This window comes from Abramis brama (assembly GCF_963993115.1).
Source record: "Abramis brama genome assembly, chromosome: 4".
Classification (NCBI taxonomy): domain Eukaryota; kingdom Metazoa; phylum Chordata; class Actinopteri; order Cypriniformes; family Leuciscidae; genus Abramis; species Abramis brama.
The window spans coordinates 23147153-23161282 of record NC_139966.1 but is presented as its reverse complement, the minus strand read 5'-3'; the positions used below and the strand labels follow the sequence as shown (position 1 = coordinate 23161282).

The 14130-nt window shown below is 42.0% G+C and overlaps 2 protein-coding genes across 3 annotated transcripts in view; one reads left to right on the top strand and one right to left on the bottom strand.

Moving 5' to 3' along the window:
• The window catches only part of LOC311081182 (uncharacterized protein), a 187474-nt gene that overhangs the window by 102695 nt on the left and 70649 nt on the right, over window positions 1-14130 (top strand). The gene's annotated exons all lie outside the window — the stretch shown is intronic.
• On the bottom strand, window positions 609-2328 carry LOC311081185 (uncharacterized protein). 2 transcript variants are annotated; one of them, XM_084111600.1, is made up of 5 exons: window positions 1619-2328; window positions 1378-1493; window positions 1180-1286; window positions 1019-1103; window positions 609-911 (listed from the first exon to the last, which is right to left on the bottom strand). In XM_084111600.1, the coding sequence occupies exons 2-5, from the start codon at window positions 1464-1466 to the stop codon at window positions 887-889; spliced, it is 306 nt and encodes a 101-aa protein (XP_083967726.1). In that variant the 5' UTR covers window positions 1467-1493; window positions 1619-2328; the 3' UTR covers window positions 609-886. The 2 variants fall into 2 exon arrangements, with proteins under 2 accessions (XP_083967726.1, XP_083967727.1); XM_084111601.1 differs by having other exon boundaries at window positions 1378-1490.

Sequence of the window (14130 nt, the reverse complement as noted above, 5' to 3'; positions counted from 1 at the left end):
CAGGTGCCAGATGTTAAGACAAACCACCATCTGGGCCCACTCGGGAAACATGGCAGCAGTCTTGGTCCACTTAGATGAGCTCGAGGGGTGGTGTGCCTGCGAGTCGGTACCGCTCCATAAGCCCAGCCGCCATACGGAGCAGGCCCTCACCCTCACCAGCAGTGAGAACGCAGTTCAGGACCTGTCCATGCTTGTTGCCCACATCCGTAGCCCAGGCGGCTGTCAAAAACTACTACAAACTAATGTGGTATGCTTACAATATTGACCAAAAAGTACACCGTGGCATGTGACACATAATACGGTTAAACAAAGCACAGGTTGATATCAGAAAAGCAAGGAAACTGAAGGGGAAAAAAGTGTTGAAAGTGTGTCAAGGTTGACACAAATCGAATGTGTAATGTAAGTTGTTAAAAAGAAAAATGAAGACAAACATTTCAGCCACGTAGGAGGGTGGGAGAAAAGTATAATATCATGCACAATATCTCCACAATGTGAGAATAACACCTTTAAAAAAGTCAAGAGCCAAAGACATAATATTTAGGGGGAGACCAACATTCCAGGAAATCTGCAAGTACTGGACTAAGCATTCTTATCAAGAATACTGGGGTGGGGTGAGGTGGTGGTACAGCGGGGTGAGGCGGCAGAGCTAGACACCATGAGAGAAAATGTGCAGCCACATGGCAGGATATGGATTTACAGCAACTAGTATGCCATTCTAGATGTACATGAAAGTGTGTGTGTCAAGGTTGACACAAATCAAATGTGTAATGTAAGTTGTTATAAAGAAAAATGAAGACAAACCTAATTTGTAAGTCGCTTTGGATAAAAGCATCTGCTAAATGACTAAAAGTAAATGTAAATATGTACAGAGTTTCTCACTCAAACCCTACCTTATCCACTGGACCGTTAGTCTGATGAATATTCCAACAGAAAGACATTATATTACATACAGCATTTTGTTTATCCGAATAAAAAAATACTTATCAATGAATATCAGGTAATGTATCAATCAACTTACAGTTCTCTGTGGCAATGGCAACTACAGGCAAAGGGCTCTACGGGGCGCAGATCTGGTCGCAGAGCTGGTCTGGAAGCAGGCATCACTTTACGACACATAGAAAAGTGTTAAACGTGGTCTCAGTCATAAAGAGCTCATTGTTCCAATTTGAACACGCTTACTGGGAACTGCAGTCTTTTTGGCAAGGATCTTCCTGACCGTTGACTGCAGTTGACCTGGAGTCACAGAACGCTGCCCTAAAAATGCATAGACCGCTGCACCAAGAGGCCTTTAACAGCAAGCAAACAGTTGGGAATAAAATAACCTTTGTACTTTATTAAATTAAATAATGGGTCTTCTTTACTGATACCAATACTTACCCTGAAGCTGTCTTAACCCCAGCAAGGGGAGAAGGGGGTGCAGCTGCCTCCTGGTCACGGCGCCTGATATATTTAAGGGCTGCTTCCATAAGGTCCCCGGGATTCTGGGGTGTCTGCTTCCTCAACCAGTTGACATAACCGATTAAAAAAAAAAAAATTCATTAGAAATTGGATTCATCAATTATCACAAAAAATACAACTTATATCAGCATGACATTGTTATTCAAATGAGGATTCTCACCCAATGTGGTCTTTGTCCTTGGACTCATACAGTTCCTGCAGTGTCTCTGCCCTGTACCTGTGAAATCCAACAAGGGCTTGGCCCTCCTGTCCAGGCTGTGAGGCCTGGACTCTGGAATTCCTCCTTAACAGCAGAATATGCATTTGTGTAGCGGGCCAAGGCGTCCTTGTGGACCATCAGTGGAGATGGCTCCTGGGAGATGGCTAGCCACCAGCCCCACAACCCAGCCCAGGTCATTTTCTAGGAGCCACTTAAAGGTCTGACCCCAGTACACGCCGAACTGAACCGCATACCGGCTCAAAACCAGCATCACGGAATCAGGATCACCACCCTCTGAGACGACACGGGCCCGGGCCTCTGCCTCACATTCTTCTGGCTTCTTGCAAACCACAGCCTGGTCAGGCTTGGCCCTGATGGACTGAGCCTCATGCTTGGAGTGCATGGCCAGCTCCTTTCCCCTCCATCTAAACGTTGGGTTTTCCATCTAGGATTCAAGTGGTAAAGTACATACTGGATAATAGTAGAATTAACAATGCAGATTTTCCATTCATGAGAATTCATAAAATGTACAGGGAATAGAAAACCTCCCATAAGATACAATACAATAACATTGCCAAAAAATAACATAATGTAACCTGGTGACAGGTTACTGTCCAAGGCTGTACTGTAGACCATAGCCTGCATGACATTCACACAAATGTATCAACCTGTTAACTACACATACACGAATTAAGGTTGTTGGAGCTATTTTGCACTTTGTTTATTTTAGGCTTAAGTTATAATTTATTTCTTTTCTTTTCTTGCTAAAAGTTAATTTGCTTTATTTTGCATTTATGCTTATTTTCTTGTTTATTTACATTGTCGTTTATTGGTCACGTGGTGCTATGTTAATTTGTATAAATAGGTCAAGGTGGGAGCAATCAGCGGGGCTGCGAGGGCATATGGTTTTTTACCACAGCGTGAGAGAGGCAGCAGGAAATGTCTGTGAGCTTGCTTATATGTGTAAATAAACCTCCTCGAACTCATCTTTTGCTATGGACATTAGTTTATTTTGGTACCTCTAACCATGCGTAAAGCCTAACCCATGACGTAGCCTCAGTGGCCATTTGAGAAGTTTGGTATTAGTTTTGTTTAAGTTTATGGACAAATAGCCACTACAATAAGTAAAAAACCCGCCCCTGGATGTATATCGTTGGTTTACCTGGAAATGGACTCTGGATTGTTTGCTGGATTACCCTTTTGAAAGTGGATTACTCACCTGGATGCTCGAGACAACGCTGGGTCTAGGAGTGGCGGAGGCGCGGGCTGGATACAGCGCAAACATCAAGTAATCCGACCCATCCGACAGTGTAAAGCTTCCCTGGACACCGTACTGGATAACGGTGACGCTACTGGAGCGCTGGAGCTGCATTTACGGAGTGGAGGATTGATGTTTGTTGCAATTGGATTCGCAAAAGCTGGCCCAAAGCCTTCACAGTTGACGCGCACGGCCGCGTGCAACAACAATCACTGCGCGAATTCAACTCCGTGCGCAAAGGCAACCACCGCTGCAAACAAAGTTCCGCAAGGTACGTGCTTTATTCAACCTTTGCAAATAACTGTGTGTGCACCTGGCCAACATCAATAGAAAGTAAAAATGTCTGACGTTGCATCCAAAGCCACAAGTGACACGGCGCTTTCAATAAGGAGGCGCACAAGTTTTACTGCTAAAGGAATGATGTTTTTCATGCAAACGTGTCAGGAAAAGAGATCGACGAAATGCAGACAAGCCAAATTGTGCATGAATCAAATGGATAAATTGATGCATTCTGCAGACAATATTGATGCAGTCAAGTCTCTTTTGGATCAAATGATAACATGTGTTAATGAGGCAAAACAACATCATTTGTCATTTGTGTCACTGAATATACCTCAGGATGAAAAGGACAAACAAGATAAATATTTTGAACAAAAGGAAAATCTGTTTTCAAGCTTTATTGATGATGTCAAAGGGTGGTTATCAAATGCAGGCCATTCATATGAACTTCCAATCAAACCACCTGATAATCAAACTGATATTAGGCCTGAGGACAGTGTATCCAATAAAGGTTCTGCAGCACGCTCAAAAGCTGGCTCTAAACTGTCAAGAACTTCATCCAGTGCATCTGCAAAAATATTAGCGCAAGCAGATAAAGCAGCATTACAGGAGCGCATGGCTGCTCTAAAACAAAAGCACATTTTGGAGGCGCAGGAGGAACAAATAAGACTTGAACAAGAGGAATCAAGAAGGAAACAGGAAAAGGACCAAGAGGAATTACGGAACAAGCGGGAACGTTTAAGGAGAGAAAAGGAACAACTTGCTCTGGAGGCAGAATTAAAGGTGACAAATGCTAAATTGAAGGTTCTGGAAATAAATTCAAAGTGTGGCTCTAAAGTGTCAAAATGTGCATCTACAACATCAGATGGCATGAACTCTTACTTGGAAAGGTCAGAAATTCCAGGAAAATATGATTTAAATCCAAATGCTGAACGGTTTGTGCCCACCAATGAAAACTCTGAACCTTCCTCCAGTCGCTTATTAAATTCTGTCTCTGCTGGTGTTAAACCCAAACATGCTGTAATACAACCACCCATACCTAATGTCATTCCTGTTTCTCAAAGACAAAGTACACGACCACTGGTTTTGCAAAATGCTCATGACAATAATCAATCCACCAACTCTCCGGACATTTTGAACATCATGCAGCGTCAAAATGAAATTACTGCCCTGTTGGTCCAACAAAACACAGCCTCTGCTCTGCCTATGAGAAATATACCTGTATTTGATGGTGATCCCCTGTATTTCAAATCTTTTCTCAGAGCCTTTGAAAATTGTATTGAGGATAAAACTCAAAATTTCAGTGATTGTTTGTACTTCCTAGAACAGTACACTAGGGGGCAACCAAGAGACATTGTAAGAAGTTGTCAGCATCTGCCCTCTGAACCTGGTTATCGAAGAGCAAAAACACTTTTGATTGAACATTTTGGCAGTGAACACAAAATCTCTTCTGCTTATATGGACAAAATCAACAACTGGCCCTCAATAAAACCTGAGGATGTTAATGCTCTGCAGTCATTTGCTTTGTTCCTTCGAGGTTGCTCCAATATAGTGCATCATATAAAGTACATGAAGGAGTTGGACATGCCAGCTAACCTCAGGACAATCCTAATGAAACTCCCATATAAACTGAGGGAAAAGTGGAGAAATGTGGCATGTGACATACTGGAACAAACTGGAAGCAGAGCAGTGTTTGTTGATTTTGTAAATTTTATTGAAAAACAAGTCAAAATTGTTTCAGACCCGTTGTTTGGAAATATTAATGATGTTTCCCCAGCCAGCCACACAAAGCTATCCACTCAAGTTAAGCAGAAAGGGAAAAGTGGTACCTTTGCCACCAGCATCAATGCAATAAAGGATGGACATAAAGAAAAGGAAAACTTAACAGCTCATGGTAACCAGCTCAAATGTCTGTTCTGCCATTTCACCAATCACACTCTGGAAAAATGCTTTCAGTTTAGAAGAAAGACACAACAGGACAAGATTCACTTTCTAAAGGAGAAAGGTGTTTGTTTTGGGTGCTTGAAATATGGACACACAAGCAAAGACTGTAGGAGTCGTTTGGATTGTGAAGTGTGTCACAGGAAACACCCATCTGTCCTGCATGTGGAGAAGGAGGATACTTCAAGGATAACCTCCAAAGAAACTGTGAGCATTGTACCCGAGCAGCAGCAGACGTGTGGTCATATTGGGGCTGGTGAAGAAGATACTGCTGTTTTCTCCATTGTGGCTGTGCAGGTGAAAAGTCAGAAAAGTAATAAAGTTGTGCACACTTACGCTTTCTTGGATCCTGGGAGCTCTGGTACCTTCTGCACTGCAAGTCTGGCTGAAAGGCTGGGAGTATCAGGTAAAAACTGTAACATACTATTAAGGACAATGGGACAGACTAAAGCCATTAATACCACTGTGATAATTGGTCTGGAGGTGTCTGGGTTTGACACCGAGGATTTTATTGAGCTGCCATCTGTTCTGACACAAACAGAAATGCCTGTATCCAAAGTCAATGTGCCATGTCAGGATGATGTTGCCAAGTGGGCGTATTTGAGTAGCATTAGGCTACATGAAGTAGATGCAGATGTGGACTTGCTCATTGGAACTGACTGTCCCAAAGTTTTGGAGCCATGGGAACTAATAAACAGTCAATGTGGTGGACCGTATGCAGTGAGGACCAGAGTTGGCTGGGTCATAAACGGGCCTCTTCGTGTTGGAGACTCTGGAGGTACTGGTGTTAAATCAGGATGCACTGTTGTAACTGCTAATCATATATCTGTGGAGCACTTGGAAAATATGTTGATGCAGCAGTACAATCATGGCTTTGCTGAAAGAACATATGATGAACAACTTGAGATGTCAAGAGAAGACATTAAATTCATGAAAATTGTGAAGGATACAACAGTGCTTAACGATGAACATTATTGCATTGACTTGCCTTTCAGAGTTGAAGATCCTGTTTTGCCAAATAATCGCTGCATTGCATTACAAAGAATCCAGAGCCTGAAGAGGAGATTTAACAGAGATATTTCATTCAAAGCTCAATACATTGATTTCCTCAACAACATGTTGGAGCAAGGATATGCAGAAAAGGTTCCCACAAATGAGCCCACTCCAAAACAAGGAAAGGTGTGGTACATTCCCCACCATGGTGTACATCACCCAACCAAAGGGAAATTGCGTGTTGTGTTTGATTGCGGCTGTACTTACAAAGGTACATCATTAAACAGCCAGCTCCTGCAGGGCCCAGACTTCACTAACACGCTTATTGGTGTCCTCCTCCGGTTTAGAGAAGAGCCCATCGCTGTTATGGCTGACATCAACGCCATGTTCCATCAGGTCCGGGTCCCACACAAGCATGTCAACTTCTTGCGCTTTTTATGGTGGCCCAATGGAGACGCTACAACGGAGCCAGAGGAATACAGGATGTGCGTGCATTTGTTTGGAGCTGTATCCTCTCCAAGCTGCTCAAACTATGCACTGAGAAGAACTGCTGAGGATAATGCACTGCAATACTCACCCGACGTCCTCAGCACAGTCAAAACAAATTTCTATGTGGATGACTGTCTCAAGTCCACTGTGACAGAGGAAGATGCAGTGAAGCTCATACATGGACTAACATCTCTCTGTAAAAAAGGCGGCTTCCGTCTCCAAAAGTGGGTCACAAATAGCCAAAATGTGTTGGCACTTATTCCCATCAATATCAGAGCAGTGGGTTTGGAGAACATGGATTTGGACAGGGACCAACTCCCTGTGGAAAGAGCTCTGGGGATGCAATGGTGTGTTCAAGGAGACACGTTCAGCTTCAGGACTGCATTGCAGGAACGTCCACACACCAGGAGGGGCATCCTCTCTGTGGTGAGCTCTCTCTATGATCCACTGGGTTTTCTGTCTCCTTTCATAATCCCTGCAAAGTTACTGTTACAGGAGCTGTGTAGAATGAACTTCAAATGGGATGAGCCAGTCCCCAGTGCCGTCTCCAGACATTGGTCTGAGTGGCTCTCTGAACTTCAGCATATGAGTGGATTTAAAGTGGAACGGTGCATCAAACCCAAGAACTTTGGAACACAAGTGAAAGCAGAACTGCATCATTTTTCAGATGCCAGTCAATCAGGATATGGCACTGTTTCATACTTGAGATTGGAGAGTACTGACAGTGTGCATGTTTCATTCATCACAGGCAAGGCTCGTGTTGCTCCTCTAAAGCAACTAACCATCCCACGCCTTGAGCTTGCTGCAGCTGTGCTTGCGGTTCGAGTGAACACAATGCTGTTGAAGGAGCTACAGTTGCCATTGCAAAGGTCATTTTTCTGGACTGATAGCACTACTGTTCTCAAGTACATCTTCAATGAAACAAAGCGCTTTCACACATATGTTGCCAACCGTGTCAGCACCATAAGAGAAGCCACGGACAAAGATCAGTGGAGGTATGTAAACACCAAAGATAATCCGGCAGATGAAGCATCTCGAGGACTAAGAGCTCAGGAATTTGGGAAAGGAAAATGGCTAAAAGGACCAGACTTTTTGCATTTGTCTTCCTCCGAATGGCCAAAACTCGACTTGGACTCCTCCTCCATCCCATCTGATGATCCAGAGGTAAAAAGGGAACTTAAAGTGAATGCTGTTACAACACACAGTGACAATCCCCTCAGTCAGCTCATTCACTATTTCTCATCCTGGAGAAAGCTTAAAACATCAGTGACCTGGTTGTTGGAGCTGAAAGAAAGACTTTTACTTTTGAGCCAAAAGAGGAAAGAATATGTGGTCAAGCAGAATGAAAATGTGGAAAAGGAGCTTAAAAAATTCAAAGCCGCACTTGGAAGATCCAGCCTGACATCAGAGCGCTTGGAGGAAGCCGAAAAGGCAATAATTCAGTTTGCACAAAACCAAAGATTCAGCACTGAAATTTCCTCACTAAAACACGACCCAAAGACTGTTTCCAAAGACAGCCCTCTGTATCGCCTCGACCCCTTCATCGAAGATGGCATCCTCAGAGTTGGTGGACGCCTGTCTAAATCTGCCCTGCCGTTGGAGGTAAAACATCCTGTGATTCTGTCGAAGGATCTGCATGTTTCCCAGCTCATATTACGTTACATCCATTACCAACTTGGACATGCTGGACGCAATCACATGCTGCACAGATTGAGACAGAAGTATTGGATTATAAATGCCAACTCTGCGGCCAGGAAGATTCTCTCACAATGTACAGTGTGTAGAAGGTACAGAGGAAAACTTGGAGAACAAAAAATGTCCGATTTACCAGAGGAACGAGTTGTGCCTGATAACGCACCCTTTACAAATGCGGGAGTGGACTATTTTGGACCACTGGATGTGAGGAGAGGGAGAACTGTGCTGAAGCGATATGGAGTGATATTTACCTGTCTGAGCAGCCGCGCAATACATCTGGAGGTGGCGAACTCCCTCGACACAGACTCCTGCATCAATGCTGTGCGAAGATTTATCTGCAGAAGAGGACCTGTGACAAGTATGAGGTCAGATAACGGCACAAATTTTGTTGGTGCGAAGAAGGAGCTGAGGCAGGCTCTGGCTGCTTTAAATCACTCTAAAATTGAAAGGACTTTTGTGCAGGAAGGAGTGACGTGGAGTTTTAACACCCCAGCTGCATCTCACCAAGGTGGTGTGTGGGAGCGTCTGATTCGCTCTGTGCGCAGTGTACTTACCTCTGTTGTTGGACATCAACTGCTGGACGAGGAAGGCCTGCAAACACTGTTTTGTGAGGTAGAAGCAATACTCAATGACCGGCCAATAACTAAGGTCTCAGAAGATCCCAATGACTTGGAAGCGCTCACTCCAAATCACATTCTCCTGCTGAAAGGCAAGCCCATTCTGCCACCAGGTCTGTTCGAAAAATCTGACCTGTACATTAAGAGGAGATGGAGGCAAGTGCAGTACGTTGCGGAGCTTTTCTGGAAAAGGTGGACATCAGAGTATTTGCTTGTAATGCAAGAAAGACAAAAATGGACAAAGCAAAAAAGAAACTTCATCCCAGGAGATATTGTTGTAATCGCTGATGCTACAGCTCCAAGAGGCTCATGGATGATGGGCAGAGTTCTAAGTACCACAGCTGACTCAAGAGGACTGGTCCGCTCTGTGAAGGTCCAAACGAAGACCAGCATCCTGGACAGACCAATAACCAAGCTCTGTCTTCTCTTGGAGGCTAACAATTGACTATGCATCTCATTCTCTCTCCTATCTCTGTTTTCTATCTATTTGTTTTTTGCAGGCATGGAAAATCTGAAGATGCAAGATTCAAGCTTAGTGTTTAGGTTATAATCAGGAAATAGCTCCTTTGTGCTAAAAGCTAAGATTAATTGTGGGTAAATTACGTCACAATTAGGGGCTGGGTTGTTGGAGCTATTTTGCACTTTGTTTATTTTAGGCTTAAGTTATAATTTATTTCTTTTCTTTTCTTGCTAAAAGTTAATTTGCTTTATTTTGCATTTATGCTTATTTTCTTGTTTATTTACATTGTCGTTTATTGGTCACGTGGTGCTATGTTAATTTGTATAAATAGGTCAAGGTGGGAGCAATCAGCGGGGCTGCGAGGGCATATGGTTTTTTACCACAGCGTGAGAGAGGCAGCAGGAAATGTCTGTGAGCTTGCTTATATGTGTAAATAAACCTCCTCGAACTCATCTTTTGCTATGGACATTAGTTTATTTTGGTACCTCTAACCATGCGTAAAGCCTAACCCATGACGTAGCCTCAGTGGCCATTTGAGAAGTTTGGTATTAGTTTTGTTTAAGTTTATGGACAAATAGCCACTACAAAGGTGAAACATGAAATAAAATAGTTCGAGAGGTTAACCAGCTATAGTTTTCGAATGTGCTACAGGTGAACATGCCAAGTTCTGATGAGTACCAATGCTAATTATGCTAACGTTACTAGTGTCAACATAAATGTTGCTATGTGCCATACATTGCAATCAAACATGTGTGCACTTTCCTTGGTGATTGTTCAAATACATGTTAAGGTGTTTACACAAATTAAAATAGTTAGAGATTGTAACCAGCTATACTGTACTGTGCAACAAGCTTAACATGCCAAGTGGTACTAATGAATAGCGATGCCAATTATGCTAACGTTACTTTTGATAGATGCCATACATCGCAATCTAACATGTGCACACTTTCCTGGGTGATTGTCCAAACACATAGTTAGGTCTTTACACAAATTAAATTATTAGGATTGTAACCAGCTGTACTGTACCACTGTGCTCCATGCTGAACATGCCAAATGTTAGCGAGGCTAATTGAGATAACGTCAAGGTTAATCTATCAACAAAAACGCTTGATCAGAAATATACATGAAGTTGTAATATGTGTACACTTACCTTTTGTTTTTTGCAAAGATAAGTAATGTCCTTTTGCTCTATAAATGCCTTTTCACAGTGCTGTATCAGATTAAATCTTTGTATCTTTGATGAAAACAAAGTTGGAGCCGGGGCTTAAGTCAAAGGGCGAATTTGATTGGACCATACCTGAAAAGGAAGACAGATTGGCCCGTGGTTTTTTGAGACAAGGCCCTATCTTTTTCATTGACTTTTTGTTGGCTTTCTCAAAATTGAGACAAACGACAACTGGGATTGGCTGACGGACCTGTCTGTCTTTTCTAAATAATTGAGACAGAGCAGAACGGTCCCTAATGAGCGTACTAGGACTTCATTGGGACATTGAGACTGATACCTTTATTATCAAAATAGCAATGACCATTTACTAGAAGAGGTAATTTGTCAGTTACAAATTCAGTTTACAACTCGCTTGGATTTCTTGCTCCTGTAATAGGACAAGTGGCTACAGGAACTCAAGCTACTTTCAAATCTGAGCTTCAGCAGATGCTTCGTACCTGTCACGGAGCAACCCCGTGATCATGAATAGACTGTATGCACGTACATCATATCAAACACACACACCACAGATATATTGTCTCAGCATTAACACAGTCTGTTTACTGACACTGATATCATGCATACTCATACTTGTGCAATGTTGGTGAATTTTTGAAGGTATTGTGAAAAATGTGTTTAAGATATGTGAGGGGATGATGTGTATTTGCTCATTATGTGTAGTGGATATTGAAGGGTTACAAATTTAAGAATCTATTTCAGATATGCTTCCTTACATAACATCATGTTGAAGAATACTGATTTTAGCATTTGAGGTTTTAATTTAGATTCTAATACAAACTAATAAAGTTTAGTAGACTGATTTCAGATGATTATTGAGTCTCCAGCAAGAGTCTCCTTTCCTGCCAGTCCTGTTTTCTCTATTGTAAGTCACCTTTTGTCTTTAATGGCTCGAGCCCATAGCCCCAGACGCACCTTTTGTCTTTAATGGCTCGAGCCCCAGCCCTAGACGATGAATCATTAGGCTGATTGGATTAGCACATATGCATTTGAATGGTTATGCTGATTGGATTGAGATTGCAAGACCCTCAGTCTAGGGTGTTACCTAAACCTGTTACATGCTTTGTTTGAATTTGTCTCCACCTTCAAAAGTCCCTCCTCCTAAAATGCCTATAAGACACCATGTATAGTTACATTCTTAAGATAATGTTGGAAGTACTGCAGCCACGTACAGCGGAGTCCTCAATAAAGAATAACTTCTGTTGAACGCAATCCCAACTGTCTCCTGGTCTTGCATCGATGAAAGAAAACTTTACAACAGATGGTGCCCTGTGACCCAGATGGAGAAAAAGGAAACTCAAAGAACTTCAAGCTCAAAGAACTGAATCTTGAAACTTCAAGCTCAACAAAAGATCTGACAAAGATTGCCAGACTGAATCTTTCCAGCTTCCTCCAGATTGAAAACTTCAAGCTCCAAAAAGATCTCAATGCCTGACTGAGTTCCAGACTGAATATTGAAACTTCAAGCTCAAAGATCTCAACAAAGCTGACTGAGTTCCAAACTAATTTTTTCTGTACAACCAACGATTCAGTGAGTTTCACTCCATTCAAAGAACCAATGCAGACTTCCTCTGCGCCGTTCAGAGAAGAAGTTAACAAACAGCTGTAGAGTTTGGTTAACTAAAGATAAGCCTCTAAAAAAGTTTTTCTTTTAGAGATGAAATTTATCCTCTGTTGTTGGCAGGGAAGATTAACAGTTACATGTTAATATTGTGTGTATGCTCTTGCTAGAGAAGACCTATCCTCTGTAAGCTAGAGACTATTAGCGTCATGTGCTAATAAGATTGTACCCTCTGTTTGTAAGACAGTAGAGAGAAGTTTTAGTGTTTTGTGATTGTGAAGTAACAAAGAAAGTCACAAAATGGTTAGAAAGAATGCTAGGCTGATTTCCACAACGGAGAAAGGTGGATTAGCTAGCCCGTTATGGACAGACAATGAGTTTAAGTCTTTGTTAGGAGAATGCATGGACTCAATCATGACTGAGGAAGTCAGATTGAATTTGACAAAGAAATTTGGCATTCACCCAGACAAAGTATGGTCATTTGAAGATTGTAAAAAGGTACTAGGAGCAAGTATTTGCAAGAACAATGTGAAAGCCATTATCTGTTGTCACAGAGAATTTGGTTTAACACTAGCTACAGAACAGTCTAAGCGCAACTCAGAGCTAGAGAAACAGATCAAAGAGCTCCGTACTAGATTATCTTCTGTGACTAAGAAAGTAAACCGCAACAAAGATGCAGAAAAAACTGATGTGGAAGAAGTTAGTCAGCCTGATAACAATTATCCTGACTTAAAAGCTTTCTTTTAAACAGATGTAGCCATCCAATCAGTAACTGATGAGCCTGTAGATTCAGTGCAGGTTTGTGGGGCTAGGAGAAGATCTCAGGGAACTGAAAGTGTTACTTCTAACTCTTCTATTGTCCAAATACAAACTGTTGCCAAAGCGCTAGGACCTAAAGATGTAGAGAGACTATCCCAGAGCTTACCCTCAGCACGCACAAATTTTTCTGAATTTAGAAGAGCATTGATCAGTAAAATGCGTCTTTATGACATGTCGTTGGCAGAAGTTACACAGCTGATATCACAAATTCTAACTGAATCTGAATTCAACAGTTTTGAGTCTGCTGTTACTTCCGAACTGCAACATGTCAGTAAAGGCGATTTGAGAGAAGGTGTTTTGAAAATCCTAAAGAATATCTTAGGACCCAAAATCGATTGGTCGAAAATTACCAATTGTGTACAGAAGAAGGGTGAAACTGTTTGTGAGTACACAGAAAGATTTTGCCAGACCGCTGCCGCTTACAGCGGAATTGCTGACACTTCAGAGAAGGTGCTAGGTGATAATGGTCCCCTAGTTCGCGCATGGTTTCAGGGTCTTCTGTCAGAACATAAAAATGCATTGCCTTACTTAGAACTAACATGGTCTAGTAGAACCCTGCAAAACAACTTGGACAAGTTAGCTACTTGGGAAAGAGACTCTGATGTCAAGGCAAGGGTAAAAATTGCAGCAGCATCCTTTAACCCTCAGGGGACCACTGTGTTTTTGGGGCCTTTGAGATGTTCTGACATGCCTTGACATTTGTGCTTTTTTCAGTTATTTATAAACATGTTAATGGCAAAGGTGTAAATTCACTCTATATAGCACAAACAGGGCTACCATAATATGCGAGCAACGTGTATGCAGATGTTTGTATTTTTAAGAGAATAATGTTTATGCGTGGTTATTGGAAAAAATTAAAATGAAAGTTGCTGAATTAAGACCACAAAACACATATTAAATATGTGTCCACAAGACTTTTGACTAATGGATGTTCTCCCTTTGTGTTCTAGCTTCAAAATTATGTGAAAATAGTTTTGCTTTATCGTTCACAAAAAAAAAAATACATTGATTTAAATGCTGTAAAACAGGTTTTGCTTGGAAAGCCAATATGCAAGGGGGAGGAGTAGTTTACACCTTAGATTGCATAATCTCTGCATAATCTCCCCACCCACTCTGCATAATGACTCTGCCTAATGAGC